General features: G+C 30.4%; 1 protein-coding gene across 1 annotated transcript in view; it reads left to right on the top strand.

Annotated features, from left to right (window-relative positions):
- LOC113517068 (integrin beta-6-like) overlaps positions 1-19,612 on the top strand; it is a 58,613-nt gene that overhangs the window by 23,607 nt on the left and 15,394 nt on the right. Inside the window, exons 2-6 of the mRNA XM_026901609.3 lie at positions 616-798; positions 2,151-2,461; positions 7,837-7,915; positions 9,058-9,427; positions 13,341-13,557. Of these exons, the coding sequence (XP_026757410.2) occupies positions 616-798; positions 2,151-2,461; positions 7,837-7,915; positions 9,058-9,427; positions 13,341-13,552 (1,155 nt within the window). The 3' untranslated portion in view covers positions 13,553-13,557. The remainder of the gene's footprint in view (positions 1-615; positions 799-2,150; positions 2,462-7,836; positions 7,916-9,057; positions 9,428-13,340; positions 13,558-19,612) is intronic.

Here is a 19,612-nt window from a genome sequence, read left to right as displayed (position 1 = left end):
TGGTTCTGAATTGATCAATGATTCTTTCGTAATATATTTTTAATTTATTTATGAAAACTAAATCAAATACTATATAGATATTTAAATAAAACAGCATTATGCTAAATGTACTTATGAAGTATAAACGTAGACTGTAGTCTGACTGCAATGCCAACACACAAGTAGCTAATTTTAACCATTTCGATTAAAGTACTCTCTTCGTGCGAGATGCTTTCATACAAAATTAAATCATATATAATAAATTTAACAACAATAATCTATAGGAATATTACAAAGAAGGTGGATTGTTAGTAAAGCCTATCAAGTCAACCTCCACGTGGTTCCCTCTACAAACCATTGTGGTTAATTCTTGTTAACTTTATCGCGATGGGACAACTTAACTGCTTTCATTCTCATCGATCATCTCCAACTGGTGCTCCGCCAGGTGGATAAGTAGAAGGTAAAACTTTGATGTAAAGTCTTTCTTTCTCTAATTTTATATTTAAAATATTTCTAAACATAGTAACAAACGAAGATATAGTAACTCAATACATATAAAATTATTAATGATCTTACATTCAATGATTTTCCATCCTTATCTATAATTAAATGTATTCTAATAGATTTTTTTTTCAGGACTACCAATGCTCGATAGCTCCTGCCGACAACTGGTGCCCCGGTCATATGGAAGAATTGCCCACTATACCGGAGCTGACGGAATCAGGGAAGCTCATCAATCCCGCCTACAAAGAAGCCTCAACAAAAATCAATATTCACAATAATGTTGTTTTTCAATATACCGCGACAACTGATTCAAAGGTATGAAAATATCACAAATTATATATTATTTAAAAATAAAACGGCTTCTCAAAGTTATTTGTATCAGACCTTCTTTTTAAACTATTTATCGTCTAATAATCTGATTAAAATACTACTACACATCGGAATAATGATCACCTACGTGGGTATTATCGTTCTTTTATTTTTTATTTCAAAACTAAAAGAAAATTATCGATTGTGTTATTTCTGTACCATAAGACCCGCACAAAAAGTGCATGTGCAGGCCTCTCCGTCCCCAAAGAAAGCAGTACTCAATACTTTGGAAATCTCTAATTTTCGTGCATTATTTTATTAAAGCTAAATAATGACGAATGTATGCACTCTACGTGCCGTGCCCTGCCGGGGTAATGTGGTCCCGGCTTAGAATAGATCACTCTTTCCTTTCCCGCAGGCGTCGTAAGAGACGACTAAGGGAACATAATGGTCAAGTAATGGGCAGCGTCTCTCTTATAACATCATCAAAGTCCAACTGCGGTTGCCAACTCGCCTTAACAGCTGTATCCTCATCATGCACTCTATGTTTTGTGCCACTTATTAGCATTTTATTATAACATTTTGATATTTTTCTGTAGCTTTTAGCTTACTATTTCCCATCTTAACAATTATTTATTTATTCTTTGAATGACAACAAATAATTTATTCATTTCTAGCATAATTAATTAATTAGAAGGTTAACAAGTTTATAATACTAGTTGCTTGCACTCCATAAATGGATTGTTACACCAATTATGTGTGGTGTGTGTTTTACTAAAGTACTAAATAATACCACTATTAACAACAAAGTTAACACTCTACTTATTTAAACGACACTAATGTCATTAATATTTATAAAAAATCTTTATATATTCATAAAAGCCATAAATCAATATACAACAATTATCTTACTTTATATTTCCTAAAGAAAATATATATGCGCAGAATGCTAGTGTGATATTAGATAACTAATATTAATTCATATATCTATCTGCCTTTTTAATATAAAACAAATAAAAAGCTATTCCCAAAATAATATAACACCATTTCTAAGTTCAGTTTATTTAAAAAGTTTAAATTACTCGTATTTGCTCTGCCTTAATAATTTATTTTTTGGCAATGATGCATCAGACCGACAGTCATTGTAAGTTTCTCTTCATAATTCATATTGTCTATTATGATGCATCGTATGTGAGAGTTACTTGACATACATAATTTAATGTAAATATGTATATTGCAATGCACATTAAAAATTAGGAACATATATCTAATTATACTATTATAATCATATCTTACGTCAATTGACATAAATGATTTTTTAATTGTGAAGCATCATTAAAATCGTCTTAAATCCACAGGTGAAGGCAGCTGTCATCAATTCTACACAAAACAATGTTAAATTACACGAAACTATTCCGAATTGCGGAAAAGATAGAATTTGTACTACAGAGATAGAGTTTACAGTTGAAACGGACTTTTGTTCTATCAATTCTGGTACTCATGAGTATTTTGAAGTGAAAATTCATGTGGATAATGCAACAGAAGAAGCTATAATAAAGTACCATGTGCCGTGCGCTTGTGAATGTAGCAAGAAAGTCGAGAGAACGTCTCCGAATTGCAATGGAAACGGAGATTATTCGTGTGGTGTCTGCAAATGTCACGATGGATGGTAAGTTTCACATGTTATAGAATATACTAGGATACCCATGCAAAGCCAAAGGCAAGGCAAAATCCCCCAATGGTAAACTGTATATAAGGAACGGCCCCGACCCATATAACAGTCTATGAGGAAGGCCTGTATTCAACAATTGACAGATAACAGCTGATATGACAATGATGACAGTTTGAATGAATCAAATAAAAAAAAATTACGTCGAGAACATAATGCAATTATGGTAATCGGAAGATCGTTTATATTTACACTCACAATGACCCCTCTGTTCTTTGCTCTCTGCAAAGTTAATTATAGAGAATGAGACCTACTTTCTTTCAACTTAAAAATATTTTACATTACACTCCGTCTCTGGACGACAGGGTAATTTATCTATTTTGAGAGAAAGCAATCTGTTGACATTTCTAATTTACATTTGCTTAAACCAATCCGAATTTCGAATGTCTTTTCATTTGTAAAAGATTGACTAATGATTACCTGTCTAACCAATCTACAGGGTAAAATTGAAATCATTACGCGTATAATGTCTTTTAAAAGAAATATTTTGGACGTTAAACTGAATATTTCTGCCTAGAAAAACTACAAAAATTTTGAGCTACCCTTATTATGTAATATGGCGTGTCTAGTAGTCAAATAAATCTCTTACAACGATGACAATAACTTCCATGTCATCCTGATTTTTATTAAGCATCTCTCGATAATAAATAATTAAAGATTTTAATTGATAAGATAAAAAATGAAATTTTCCAAATCTGTTTTCAAACGGCATTATGAGGTAACAAACATAAAAATAAATACGACCGAATTCAAAACCTCATTATTTTTGAAGTCGGTTGAAAATATTGTGCACAAACATATTTGCATCTCTTTGTATGTAAATACTACCTAATTATATTTGTATTTCTTTATAAATATAACAATGTTGTTTATGCTCTATAAATTACGTAAATTAACGATCTCATAAAGTGTATCCCTATTAATTTCCTTATTAATATTATAAATGTGAAAGTGAGCTTATTACCTCCTTACCAGTTTATCCAATCACTATGGAATTTAGTACACACATGCTATATGGGATACAGGGCATAGGCTACTTTTTATTTCGGTCAATAAACATATCCCGGTCACGCGAACGAAGTCGCGAGTACAAGTTAGTATTATTATAATTTAATTATCTCTACCATATATAAAAACTTTCCTTTTTATTATAAATAAATCATAGATATAATATTATAGTGTAGGTTTGCTTGTAACCCAGATGGCGTACGAAGAGGTAGATATTTCAACGTCGTAATGAATGTATAGACATAATAAGCTACGCGTTGTCTTCAATTAGCTTAGCTACATATTCATTACATGATTATAATACATTAAAACAGTATTACAACGTCAACATTACCACAATAGCACCGCTATAAAACACGCCGTGACTGCAAAACAGTTGCCAAAATTCTGTACTTGCTACCGGATGAGCCTTTAATTGCTACCAAACGTGACATCCGCATTATGAATATTATGCGAATGTATACTGATCAAAGAATATAAAAAATATTTGTGGTTAATTAATTAAAATTATTTTGTATAAAATCTTTAGAGAAAAGTGTGGACTGAAAGACGATGTAGTGACAAAAATCGAAAAAGGAATGTTGCGTTGGTTTGGTCATTTGGAGAAGATGGATGAAAGAAGAATTACGAAAGAGATTTATCGAGCAAGAATGAATGGAGATGTCGGTAAGGGCCGCCCTAGACGGACGTATGTCGACCAAATAGGCGACGTGCTGAAGAAAGACCAAATTAAAAGTACCCGTAACCGGCGAGCGTGTATGAAAAGATTGATGAATGTGAAAGAAGCGAAAGACGTTTGTTTGAATTGAAACATTTGGCGTTCCATTGTTTCTGTTCCATTCCATCCTAATGGGAGACAGGCGTGACAGATATGTATGTATGTATCTTTATGCATATCTCTGATAATACAGATATTTTATCTATTTCTTAAATACTCTTACTCGCGGCTTCATCCGCATGACCAAGATATGTTTATTGAGTGGGATGAAAAATAGCCTCTGGCCTTCTCCATTCCATATACAAGTAATACCTGGCTATGAAATTTCATAGTGATTAGTCAAGCCTTTTAGGTACTAAGAGATAATAACTTTCACATTTATAACATTAATAAATATATAATACTCAACAAATACAAATTGAAAAAGAAGCCTAATTCAACGTTCGTATATAAAAAACTTCAAATAAGTAAATAATAAATAATACCACCAGGTATTATTCTGGACAACAGAGCACCATCAAGTTCCAAACTAAGCAGAGCTTGTACTATGGATACTAAAAAACCAGTAGATATAGGTTTTAAGTGATTTCTTTTTGTATAACACAAAAAAACTCAGTATAATACAAACAGACTCATAAAACAAATGTTTGTATTATGCGAAAATCGAACACGCGCCCATTTGAAAATCTATTTTCTAACGCAAGCGTCTTAAAAAATACTCATAATTCAAAGTGTAAAGTTGCAGACGCCGGGGGAAATGTCTAGACTAGTCTAGATCTAGTCTAGACTAGATAGAACACTATCAGGTGCATTGTACAGGTACTGTCTGACGCTAAAGTAACAAAGAGTTTCGTCAGATAATCACCTGAACAGAAAAGTACCTATACAGAATGCAATCGAAATTGTTAAGTTTCCTTTTAGGTAATGTATTTAAGTGTAATTAAGAATGGATGAGCTGATGAATGACCTGATGATAATTGTCTACAAAACATAAAGTCACAGAATACTCTGTGATATCTATGGTGCCCCTCATTCACCATCATTCCAGAAAACCATGATTTTATGCCTCCATGGCCTATAATTTCACTGCGCAATCTACCCGAAACAGCCATGAAAACAGCCATCTGCTTCATGGCAGAAATACGGGTAGGACAGTGGTGTGTACAAGATTTTTAAATAAAATCTCCCTATAGTTCTGTCAGAGAAACTGTGTATTTTCGCCAAATAAACGTAGATCGAAAACGACTAAAAAAAATGTAATCGCTCATACTAACACGGCGCAACCAACTGTTAGATTAGTATGAAAAAAACAAAATATTTTTCCAATTTAAATTTTTAGATTTACGCAATTTCTGTTTTAGTATATTCTATACTCATTGTATGAGAAAATTCTTAGTTTTATGTTCTATGTATATATTATATATATACATATTATTATGACCGGATATAACAAGAAATGTGTTAGAGATATAGATTTTTAGAACTCGGTTCTCTCTATCTTATAAAAACTCTACTATAAAAATAGACACATAGTTTAATTAATAAAACTCAAATAATTTTCTATTTAACATTAAAAGTAAGAGATGCCCAATAAAGTAGACAGTTGGAGACATTATATTGTTACCTATTTAGAAACAATAAATCAATTGAACGACACCATAATCCATAAATAAAGCACTGATCAAAACAAATTATTACAAAGAGAAAAAATTGTTTTCGTACTTATTTTTAACCAACTTACCATAAAGGAAGGGGTTCTCAATTTGTCGAAATTGTTATATACCTATAAATTCCTCAATTACTTAAAGACACCTGAAAATTCTTTTTTATCTGAAAGGTATATTTCAAATTGGTCCCATAGGTATTTTCTTAAAAATCAATTCAGTAGTTTAGTTTTTAAATCAAAATAACTAGATTTTTTAAATAAAATATTTGCTTTTTACTACACAACTGAAGTCGGATTCTTTTTTTTTTTTTTTTGTGGAACACAATCTTGTAGTTTTCACCTTATGAAGTAAGGTAAAGCAAAGCGAAGTAAGTATCTATAAGTACATTTTACTATTATGGAATAAGACCTCATAAAATACTTTAATGGGATTATTAAATAGGAGTTACAACATAATTCATTTACATAACGTTCATCGCTTATTTATGTAAACTAATGTCAATTAATTATCTTACACACACAGCCATGCAAACAACCTGATATGGCGTGAATTTACTGGGTACAAAGGAATAACACCTGAGTCCTCAGAAATGGCAACGCATGGGGGGTATCATGGGCGAAACAATATACTCTGTTATGTCCATGGTACTGCTCATGTCTATAGGCGACGGTTACCACTTTTCATTACGTGGGCCGTCAGCTTGTTTGCCATTCTAAGTTGTATAAAAAAAAATGCCTTCATAGTATTATTTGATAATGAGTATACAGATTATTTAATAAATAACCTGAAATCAGAAAGAAGCTACATAGCAGTCGTTTAAACATTTGTTTAATCAAAATAGTATAAAATCTTCAGGAACCATTATTACACACGTATAAACACATTTTAATTATAAACTTATTATTAATATTATAGAGGTCAGAGTATTATATTATATTGCACAATAATTATAGTTTTGCTTCGAGATTTTATGTTTTTTTTTTTTATTTTTCATTTACAAAATTTCTGTGCTAATTATAATTTATAGCAGGAATTCCTAAAGTCAGTTTCGAAGAACCTATGCGTTCCATAGGAAAGTTACAAGGTTGGACGATTATTTTTTTTTTTCCTATAATAAAAATATTATTTTTAGGCAACACAAAATACATGTCTAAAAAGTATTTGGTGGGTGTTTTAAATTTACAATCTTAGACTTAACGTGACACGATTACAGTTATATTATACCTGCATAATCGATTTTTATTGGCAACGTTTAAAAGGACGCGAAAATTTAAAATGACCTATTTGATAGGAGTTCCATTATCTTAAAAGTCTAGGAACCCCTGTTTTACAGCATATCGCACCCTGAAGGTCTACAATGAAATGTAATTCCGAAATTTCGGACTTATTTTTGTTCGTATCGAAATCAGTCCAGTAAATAGAACATTAACATTTCGTTCGACAAATCCAAAGGAATCATATTTTAATAATAATATTTAAAATGGTACATATAATGTAATTTTAATATCAAATTTGTGTTTCTTTCGGCCTCAAATATTTCATGGTAGGCCCTCTGTTAAAATGTAACATGTTTAGGTAAGATGTACGCCGTTTTTTTTATGGGTGATAATGTAATGGTAGCCCTGTGCTATCGGTATACGCTAGCGAGGTACTAATGAGGGATGATAGGTGAGGATGAAAGCAGGTCTGTTAACCTATCGTAATGAATCCTACTAGAATTAACCAAGATAGCTTCCAGGGCAAACCGCGTTGAGGTTGATCTGATAGGGCGTACTCCTGGTAATGGGGAAATTAGAAAGAATTACTAACAATCCCTTTCTTCCCAGATGTACGCCGTTGTTCATGATATGTTTTGGGATGATATAATTGTTATTTTTTTTTTCCAATTAAAATGTACTTACTGTTCGTGTTTTAACCAACAGGTCAGGCGATTTCTGTGAAAAAGAAGAATGCAATGTCGCCCGTGGTGATATCCCGTGCAAGCATCCATTAAGGAGCGAGGTTTGTGATCATATATTGTAATATATATACAATATATGTATTTATGTGTGTAAGTTTATTATTATTTATTTATGTATTAATGTTATATTATTATTTATGTACTTTTATTATTTATATACAATAAAAACAGTTGTGTACAGCTGTTTTATTGTATAATAAATTCAATTTTTTACTGGGTATTATTTAGTTTATCTTTAGCTGTACGGTTATTACCCTTGTACATTCTACAGTTTTCTTTCAGCTTCTTAAAGGTTGACTGTAAGAGATCCATTTATGGGATAAGTCCGCCATTGTATATTTTAATCTTTTGATGTATTCCATATAAATTATGTACAATAAAGATTTTACAATACAATACAATATCATAGCGTGTGCGTAAATAGACAATTACATTACTCAACTCGTAATCGATTTCGAAAAAGGAGGATCAATTCAATCGTATTTTTTTATATTTGTTATCTCAGAACTCCGTCGTGAGTAAACCGATTTGGATAAATCTTTTTTATCTAAAAGAATTTACTTTAAATTTGATTTCATAGAAAATTCATCAAAATCGGTTCACAGTAGTTGTTTTTAAAAACATAAATTTTTGCCACGATTGAAATCGCTGCATTTTCTTTGTGGAAAAAAATTATTGTAGTTTCGCAATGATCCAAATTTACATATTTTTTTGGCATAATTACGGCTAGATCCATTTGTCCCTACCACTAACTTTCCCTCCTAGAGTGGAATTTATTTCCGCCTGTCCCTATCATTGTGTGTCCAGTAGGGATAAATGAAAAAATGTGCCACTTTTCCCTACCGATATTTTTCTTGATATAAGTACCTACTGTCTGTTAAAAAAATTTTAACTAAAATTTGTTAAGTACAAAGATATCCCTTCAATACCACAGTGTAAAGAATAATAGTAAAAAATCTTTAAAGTTTTGTTAAATGCCGTTTTCGTCACGGCGTTGTCAAATTTATTTTTAACCGACTTTAAAAATAAATTATTCCTAATTTTACTGTTACTGTATTCTCATTTTAGACCGACTTCAAAAAAGAAGGGAGATTCTCAATTACTGTTGATACTTACAAAAATTAAGGCAGTGAAATTGTCTTCCACTTATTATTTCATTCTTATTCTATAACGTATTTCGCAGGAATGTTCCGGCAACGGAAGGTGCGGTGTATGCGGTTGCATTTGCGATACAAACAAAGAGGGCTACCAGTACTTTGACAAAGAGAACTATTGCGCTGATTTATGTCTGATCACATACGAATGCGAAACATGCTTCGATAAGCCGGCCGGCCGATGCACCGACTGCACGAGCATAGTCATGAGGAACTACAACGAGTCCTTGATGAGTCAAACTGATGATTTTGGTAGGAATGTATGGGTGAAATGTGAGGAGACAATAGACGGCTGTCACGTCCAGTACGCGGCTAGTAAAGATGAACATAAGGATATTCTTGTGATGAGGATAAATTCGTGTGCGCCCGTAGCCGCTGGGGTCACACAAGGAGTTAATGGTAAGCATTCATATATTTTTTTTTAATAGTCCAATGCAAACTTTTAAATATATAAATAAATATTTAAAAGAGTCATCCCTAATTATTTCCTATTGCTCGAAAGTAGCAGTACATGCAAGAGGTGTTTATAGCCTAATTTACATTACGAAAGCACCTGATTAAAATGCTTTAGTAATACTTGAATATGTCACATAATATTCTGTATATTAAAGCTACGATTTATGATTCTAAACAAATGTTTTAGCATAGTATAAGTAATAGGACAAAAATTTTGGTTTTAGTATGTTAAAAAAACTGGTCTAAGTAAAAGACTTATTCTTATATAAAAAATTAATTCAACCAATAAAGTTATAAGTTAAAAATAAAATATAATTTCAGTCTGTCATTAAATGAAAAAAGGCAAGACAACGATGATAACTAAATAGTGATTGCTTTAGACTATTGATTATACGAAATTCTTTCTAATTGTATTTACAGTAAAGACCAATTTAAGCCACGTTAACTTTACACAGTTGTATTCGTTACTCATGTTGACACATTAGTGTATAAATACGCAGTTGCCAGCTGCTACTCGTCATTACATTTCGTTTATGATATTGAAAAAATAATTACCAACCATTCCACGTGTCTACATATCGCAGTAAGAAACATATCGATGTATTTTTTTATCTTTACGTGCATTTTATTGCAATTGCTTATAACTAAATGCGTACACTTGAGTTCCTTATAACCTTGATTATCAGGACCTTTGTAAGGTAAATCAAGCTCAGGATATTATACGTTTACTTATAGAATACATTATCTATATTAAATTCTCATACATATATTTACCTAATAAAGATAGATAACTACAAGTAAGTACAGACTCGTTTTCTGATAATAATAATAGATGTCTTGTAAGTCACGCATCTGAAGATATCTTCGGATATAGGATGCATTCTAATATCTCTTTTAATATTTTAACTATTTTTAAAAAGTAATTCTGAAATAAATTATCTGTATTTTTCATATAACCTGTGCTGACTGCGACATACATACAACATTGCAAAATGTAAACCGATTTTCATTATTATTTTTGCAATTATCAAATCACCTGTTAACTGTCCATTGCTGAACATTAGCCTCCCCCATAAGGGGGGTTTTGCAAGCAGTTGCCACGCTTGGTAAATTTTTACAACCAATAGTTAAATATGCAATATTTTAATTCGCCAAATTCGAACTGCATTACAATTGTTTTAGCAATCAAAACAAAAACAAAAATTCTATATTTTACCATGATAAAAGACTTTTTATGGTAGAAATTATTAAATTATTCGTAATGTAGTTACGTTAAGAATGACAAAGCAGGCAAAACGTAACTTATAGTACTAATATGGTAATACTATAATAATATGGTAATATCATATATAAAAAATACTTTTTCTGTAATTACAGAAGGTACGTTAGAAACTTTCACACAAGTGCCATTTTGATTTAATCGAATGATCAATGAGTATGCGTGAGCGTCAAAAACTTTAAGAATAAAATAATAATAATCTTTCTCATATGGCATGCAATGATTTATTGGTAGAGAGTAATTATATAGTTATAAAATAATTTTTATGAGTAAAGATTATAGTAATTTGTTGAATGTAGAGAATTATCGGATAATTTGTTAAATAGCCAATTTATGGTAACAATATGCATAAATGACGGAATCTTATCACGTTCGTGTTTCAACCGTATAGCAGTTGTGTTTGCATGGCTGTGTTTCGGTTTGAAGGGTGGGATATGACGTGAATTTACAGGGTACAGAGGAATAACACCTGAGTTCTCAGGAATGGCAACGCATGGGTGGTATCATGGGCGTAACAGTATACTCTGTTATGTCCATGATACTGCTCATGTCTATAGACGACGGTTACCACTTTCCATCAGGTGGGCCGTCAGCTTGTTTACCATTCTAAGTAGTATAAAAAAAACGTTTATTTATTAGTTTAAGCGCACTAATATTTCGACCCCATTCGAGTGATAACATCAGTTCACTAAATAAATAATCATAGTAACCCTCTGGAACATATTAAGAGTAAAGACAACTGGAACCTTCTGATGCAAGATGCATTTGCTCTACAAAAAAAAAGCTTTACAGAATAAAATTAGCGACTTCAGACATAAAAAAAAATATGTAATATTAGAACAACACGGAAGTAAAGCTAAAATGTAAAAAACTGTTAAAATTAGTTCAGAACTGGTTATATATAATAAATTACTTATTAAAGTACATTTTATAATAAATAGCCATGTGGTCCTGTCATAGAATAGGCCACCACTTCTTTTCCTGTAGGTGCCGTAAGAGCTGACTAAGGGAACTTAATGGTAGAGGCGGCAGCAGCATCTTAAAACAACACCAAAAGTCTAACTGCGGTTGCCAACCCGCCTGCCAAGCATAGCAACTACTAGCTGAACCCTCCTACAATAGGGAAAGATCTATGTTCAGTAATAGACATTTAATGACTGATATGATATAATGATTACCTCTTATCACTTGACAACCCTAATTGAGGACATGCAACCCGGATATATACATTATAATACAGTAGTTACAACTTATAATACAATACATCCGGATATACATGCCTGCAGAAAAGAATGGTGGGATCTTAGACTACCTTATAGTCAGAGAATACAATATAATACGAACCGCGAACATTTTTGGTATGTTACCAAAGATGTTCGCGGTTCTCTGTACTTCGGATAAAGCAATTAAGAGCATCCTTTGTTCGATATAACGGGCGTCGAATTTGTGGTTTTATAATCGTTTATCTCTCGGGTGAGATGACCTCGAATACTGTGAATCACTTTAGCGTATTCACTTAGCGTTTGACAGCTGATGTACCTATACGAGTATGTCTTGATTTATCATTTTCAACATACTGTTCTTAATTTAGTTTGTTTTCACAGTTACTGAAAGGAATATTTCACTTTATATAGTGAGATTACATTAACCAGATGCAACAAGCCAAGCCAACTAAACATCTATACCAAAGCATATTAGGTTCAGTATTATATGGTATAGAGTTTTACTTAGATTTTTCCTTCTCTTACACTGGATTGTTATTTTATGTTACCTTACTTGTTTTTGTTGATCAATTCGATGCTTAATGCCTACATAATACACACAATATGTAAGTTAGGCATTTCTTATCCTCATTTATACAATATTTTTACAATATACAATATATTTCTAGAGTGTCAAATACCTTTATATAATAAACAGATTTAAATTAAATCTGGTATTCGGATAGGTTATATCCTAACTTAGAACATAAGATATTTTATATACTGATACCGCGAGATAGTATTATAAAAGTGAAAGTTTGTTTTTGTTTTTTTTTACTTTATCGGTTTAACTAACGTGTAATTAGTTCGAAAAAGCTCGACTAGTTTCAATATCAATTCGTGATCTTTAGTCTTGAGCGACTGTTACGCGAGCGAGAGTCTGACTTTAGTTTTTAGTCTTCATAATTGATCCCTAAACTAGTCGAGCCTTTTCGATCAAATTACACATAAGTTAAAACAATAATTATTACATTAAAATATGTACTTACAAAAAATTTTTGAATGTTTGTCACTCAATCACGCTTAAACATCTAAACGGATTTAAATGAAATTTGATACACAGATGCGTCATATTCTAACTTTACACATAGGATAATTTATATACATATTGATTTATATGAGCAAAGTCGCGGGATACAACTAATACGTTAATGTGAGCTCAACTTTTTTTGTTTTATTTGTTTTAGTTTTATTTGTTTTATTTCAGTTTTTTTGATAGAACGCTAACACACAATCATAACACAATGAATTTTTGATTGCATTATATCCCCTATGTATGTAAATAAACATTTAAAATTTTACTTTTTTCCTCCAGTAACATTGCCTCTCGTATTGGCGGGGGCGGCAGTGGTGTGCGTGGCCGCCGGAGTGGCCTATATGATGCTGAAGAATCGGCCTGCTCCCATGCCATCCACCAGCGCGCAGTACCAGGAACTGGACGGACCTAAGACAAGGATCGAAGAGAACCCCACATACAAGTCTCCCACTACTTCGTACAACAATCCAATGTGGAGAGAGAAGGTGTAGTTCCCGTAAGTATATTTTTACTAGAACTGCCATTTCGAAAATTTAAAGATTCATTAAAACATTGGCTTATTGAGGAGTCCTTTTACAGTGTGCAAGAGTTTTTGATACAAAAAGGTAAACAACCTACTTGAATTACTTAACGTGTTACAATGCAGCTGTTATCAATAGTCCATGATTTGACAGTGACATTTCTTTCTTTTTTATTATTGACAAGTGTCTGACATTTTTGATGTATTTTTTTTTATATAACATTTCGAATTTTAATGACTTATTTAACATTTATTCTTTTTAAGTTTTAATATTTGCATGCCTAATTATGGCGAGATATGAGGACTTATACTTATTGTAACATCTATACACTTACCATGTTTCTTGTAAATAAATAAATTAGACGTTTTAAAATAAAAATAAAAATTGTTCTTATATCTCGGTGTCATATAATAAGCCAATTGAATACAGCGCTATCTTAGAACATTGCCTATACAATTATAAAATGTGACATTAGGTTATAAGAATAGAATTTTTTAAGAAGATATGAACTGAACAGATTTTTAGTAACATAAAATTAATCTAAAAAAATCAAATATGATTCTTTTTATTGATAAGCCCTAAACAAATCTGGGAGAAGCATCATAAACCTACCATAAACTATATCATATAATATATATATATGTAATTGTACAGGATACCTAATAATAAAGTCTTTTTAAATGCTTTTTTATTTTCTATATTAAAGGGTCGATCAATAAAAAGAATCACTATTAATTTTTTTTTTTACATTTTAATTTATCTTATTCTATCGCAATCACATTTGAAAGCCACTCTCGAATTGTGCTAGATTCCATAATTTATACAGTATGTAGAACTAAATACAATTGTCAATTTATGAATTGCAATTAAAATGGTTTTAATCACGTTTTTATAAAACAATCACGTAAGTTACCTCATTTTCAAATTCCTCAGCCAACGCCCGTTGACTCACCCTTAAGCATATTTTATTTTGCTATATTATAGCAATTTTAATCTTTGCTTGTGATGAAATAAGTATAGAATATATATATATATATATATATATATATATATATATATATATATATATATATATATATATATATATATATATATAAAATATTCATTTAAAAATACATTCCATATATTTACTTAGACTAAAAATTTTGATGAATACAGTAGCAATTAGTAGAATTGATAATATCAAATGTTAACGAAAAAACAATTAAATAAGTAATAATTCGAACAGAGTAGTGCCATAGTAAAAAAATAATAACGTTTTGCGAATGCCCATAAGCATAATCCATTTACGAGTATGACGAATGATCCAACCATCACTGCACTCAATATTTATTCTTATGACTCAACCATATACGAATAGTATTAGGGGTATTACATTATTGCATCTTTTACGTTAAAACATTCATGTGAATTTAAATAACAGTATACGATATGAAAATAAAAGAAACAGTTTTCTCATAACAATCGAATATTTGCTCTAAATTAACATTGAAGACGCAAATGCTACACATTTTCTAAAACCTTTTTCCTTATTAAAGTACTTTTATTTTAAATGATTCAGATGAACTTAAATAGTTTATTAAAAACAAGTAAACAATACAAAGATAAAAAGCATAAATTTCACATAACATTGAAATAAATTTTATAATATTAGTTAGTTAGCATTTGGGAGATAAATACCTTACATTTCCTAAAACTTTTCCCCCATTTAATTGAATGTGCTTTTGACCTCGTCTCTGTGGTTAATTCAATCGCATTAAACAATTACGTTTGTTTATGAAATATAAGTGTGATGAAATGACGCACAATATGGATGCAAACGCTTTTGTTATTCCTCATCAATTTATTGAGAACTAGCCGCTGACCGTGGTAAACTTAATTCAGTGACATGAATTCTTTAATATAATTTAGGCTTTGTTGCTCAATCTCGTATTAAAGTCTGAACGGGTATAAGAAATTTGGCACACGGATACACTATCCTATTAATATATAGGATTGACCGAGTAATGCGTTTCCGTCAGGATAATTTTGAACTGGCAACCATGCAAATAAACTCATATATAAACTCTCCTACGACTTATATTTGTAACGGTTGCTTCACGTTCTGATAGCGGGTTTAGTCTGCACACAATGCTATTATTTATGCGATTTTTTTTTTTCTATTAAACTAGGTGTAATGTACTTTTAATCTAATTCCACCTTCATACGACTAGCGATCAATGTAGAGATATTTTCTTTTTTTTTAATATTTAAATGATAAAAATAAAAAAGTAACTCAACCCAAGTAAATATACTCCGCTTATGTGAATTATCATATAAGCGGAGTAGTATTCCACATTTAGAGCTACATAGAAATCAACCTAAATTTTATAGCATAGGACAGCCAATTCCCATTACTAACAAACCATTCCTTCTTTATCAATCAAGAAAAATATAAAATGATATAGCAATATATGGCACATAGTCTAGGCATCGTAAAATCTACTAAAATTGTTTAGTACTACTAAAGTAGTAACTTTCACCACTATTTGTCATAGTGAAACAGGATAATGTTATAAATTAATAATAATAATAAATCCAGAGTAAGCAGCAGTGCAAGCATAAATTTAACCTTGTGTCATTTAACGGTGGTCAGTTCACAGCCGAATGTCAGACCGTTCACTTTTAACAGTTATCTCAGTATCGAGATAAATCTTAAATTACATTGCCGGTAAATAAAAGCTATTGTTAAATCGTAAAAAATAACATTAACTCTCAATTTAATTTATATTAAATAAAAGTATTGCAAACATACAGTTCTTGAATTATTTTTAGTGTTCACTAAATTTTATGTTGCTAGATCCAGTAGTTATCTCCTTTTATGTCTATATCTTCGATTATATACATAGAGCATCGAGTCTCAAAAACGGGACAACTTTTTGTCAGCTAATTGTCAAATTAGCTGACTCGTTTTTTATGAGTGTTCTATCACACATAATATATCTTGACGTATTTATATTTAATTATTTAATAAATAAAATGAGTTTTGACGCAATTAAAATATGCAAAATTATAAAACAAAATAAATATAAAAGTTATAACACTCATAACTATTTATCACGCAAAATTGTATGAAAAAGTTGATCCGCTTTTCTCGAAGCATTTGTATGGAGACACTATCTATATAATCTACAATTTATATACAAAATAAAACTGAAAGAGATAATAAAACATTTTTACAATATACTTTTAAAACACGTAGAACTTTTTAAGAGCGTAGTCAAAATCTCGTATTTTATTTTTTTCAACTAATACAGTCACATTATAAAAGGTTGAAATATTTTTCAAATTACAAATTAATCTATCAATTGCTTATTTTATTCTATTTCCTATATTGTATAATGCAAACAAAATTATACTCATTCGTTCATTCAAATATGCTTTTTGAACTATATATCAGTTTAGTTTTATAAATACTATAGTTTTCAACTTGGTATAGCCATTTCTACTAATCCTGTAAATTTATATAAACATCTGCTTCCCACATATTATTATCTACATACTTTCACTACGCTCAGCCTCTGTTAACAGAGGCAGATATTTCTTATCTCTCATCAGTACATTAGAAATGTATTATTTTCTAATCACATAGAGTACCTACGTGACTATAAAAGAATCCTTATACTACTTTATTTGTAATTAGTTATATCCTTTGGTTCTGTTCGTGTAAATTAGTGAAATGTGTGTACCTTTCAAAGTAGCATGTTTATTTACGAGTAGTACACATTTACAATATTACTAATTATATCACACAGATTTACTCGCGTGAATAAATTTATAAAATATACTTTATTTTAAGTTAGGATATAATCTATCCGTGTACTAAATTTCATTAAAATCCGTTCAATAGTTTCTGTGTGAATGTGTTACAAACACAATTTAGTATTCGTGAACACTCGCAAAGTTCAATTTACAAAAACAGTTGTTTTCAAATTCTGCATAAAACTGTTTGAAATTCCTTCACGTTCACTCATCAATGATCAATCAAGATAATGAAAAGTTGTTTGTAGTTCATCGTCTATATATATCATAATTGTTTGAAATAATTTATTGTTAACAATAATATTTTTACACGAATATATAAATAATTTATAATCATACCACATTCGATAGGTATATGATCACTCTTCTATCCACTTTTTGATTACTCTATTATTACATCTCACTATTGGTCTCAAGTCTTGTCTCATGAGGGGTATAAAACATGGTAATACTGGGATAATGCGTCTCTCTTAAAACATTACCAAAGGCTAACTGCGATTGCCAACCCGCATGCCAAGCATGGCAACTATTGGCAAAACCACAGTTCTACAGTAGACAGTTAATTGCAACAAACATTGCATTTAGAGTGAATTTAGTTCCCAATATAGCTTAAATACAAGTAATTATGGTAATTGTCAGTTAAGTTTAGAAAAAGCCAACAGTTTATCTCGTTAAAGGTACTTGTCACCTATAAACATGAACCATACCGCTAACACGAAAAACTACACTGTAATGCTCCTGGTACTTCATATACGTTGTCATTTCGTAGGATTATGATATTATACCTGCATACTCTGTAATTTTACTGTCATATTCCACTTTCAAATTGACTGATAGCCATTCAATTACATCTGCTTCACGATAGAAACACAAGTGGAATAATGGTACCCAAAATGGATAATATTTTTTATATAAAGTCTCCCTCTATCATCATCTCATCCTATATTGAAAAGGAATAAAATAAAATAAAACAGTAATTTGTAAGTATACAAAATATCTCTCTTAATTATCATATAAACTATTATTAATTGTCTCAAATCAATAATAGGTTATTAGTTCCCAGTTCCTAGTATCAGAATAATAAACCGAATCATTCCACCAATATGTACATAATAACTAACACAATAGTGGTAAGTACATTATAAATCAATTAGTAATAGATTGTGCCCTTATATGTTTTATTTCTGATAAGCGGCAATCGAGACTTCATATTAACAGAAACAATTAAATGGTGGAAGTATTAAAAGGAATAATATTCTATTATTAATTTATGAAAAAAAAATTAACTCATATTATACAAAAATCTTATGGTGATGTTTTAGATTGGCAATATCGTCGTTTGTGTGCGTGTCATATATGTACACACGCACATTAACATAAAATAATTAAGAATACATTTACGTATATTTTAATTTAATTTTGGAAACTAAATACGATTTAAAGTACATTTTAGTATTCCGTTCCTAATTAGTTAGGTATTGAATGGCAGAAATGATTTTATATTCCATAAACTAATTAATTGATAATTATTAATCCTCAGTTATAAATTGTGAACATAATATATGAAATAAATTGGCGCAAATGAATTATTACACATGAAAGTAATAAAAAAATTGATAAAATGAGAAAAGTCATTGAAAAAATTGAAAAAAAATCATACATCATATACTGTACTAGTATAATAAATGGTAATACAAGACAACTGACAGTATTTCCATCTGCAAAACTGAAGATGACAAATATATTTTTATACACATTTTAAAACAACTAACTTACAATACTTTGGAATTACAGTTACAATATTTAAAAATATAAATAAATAAATATATACACTGCACTTGACTAAGTGCAAATGTAATTAAGTATAAATAATAGCAACTAATAAATAATTAAATATCACATATTGTACGTTGGAATGTACTATTACATTATTATCGTATGACGTCAAGCGAACATACGTGTAGGTACATTCAATGTGGTAAATAAGAAGAGCTTCACTGTAGGGAGAGATAACTTATTCTCATTGAATAAGTTTTTTTTTTTTTTATAATTGTGTTGTACAAGCCATTACATTTATAACATATTAATAAAAACCTGGATTCAGGAAATTTCAGCAAAATATTAGGCTCATGTACCTCTTCATCGAATGCTTAGTAATGTGCGTCATTATAACTACGTAATATACTACCATTATTATTTAAAATCGGATGAATAGTTTATATGATGACG

The sequence above is a fragment of the Galleria mellonella genome, unplaced genomic scaffold (assembly GCF_026898425.1).
Source record: "Galleria mellonella isolate WM207_F2 unplaced genomic scaffold, CSIRO_AGI_GalMel_v1 utg83, whole genome shotgun sequence".
Taxonomy (NCBI): Eukaryota; Metazoa; Arthropoda; class Insecta; order Lepidoptera; family Pyralidae; genus Galleria; species Galleria mellonella.
This window is presented reverse-complemented; position numbering and strand designations above follow the sequence as displayed.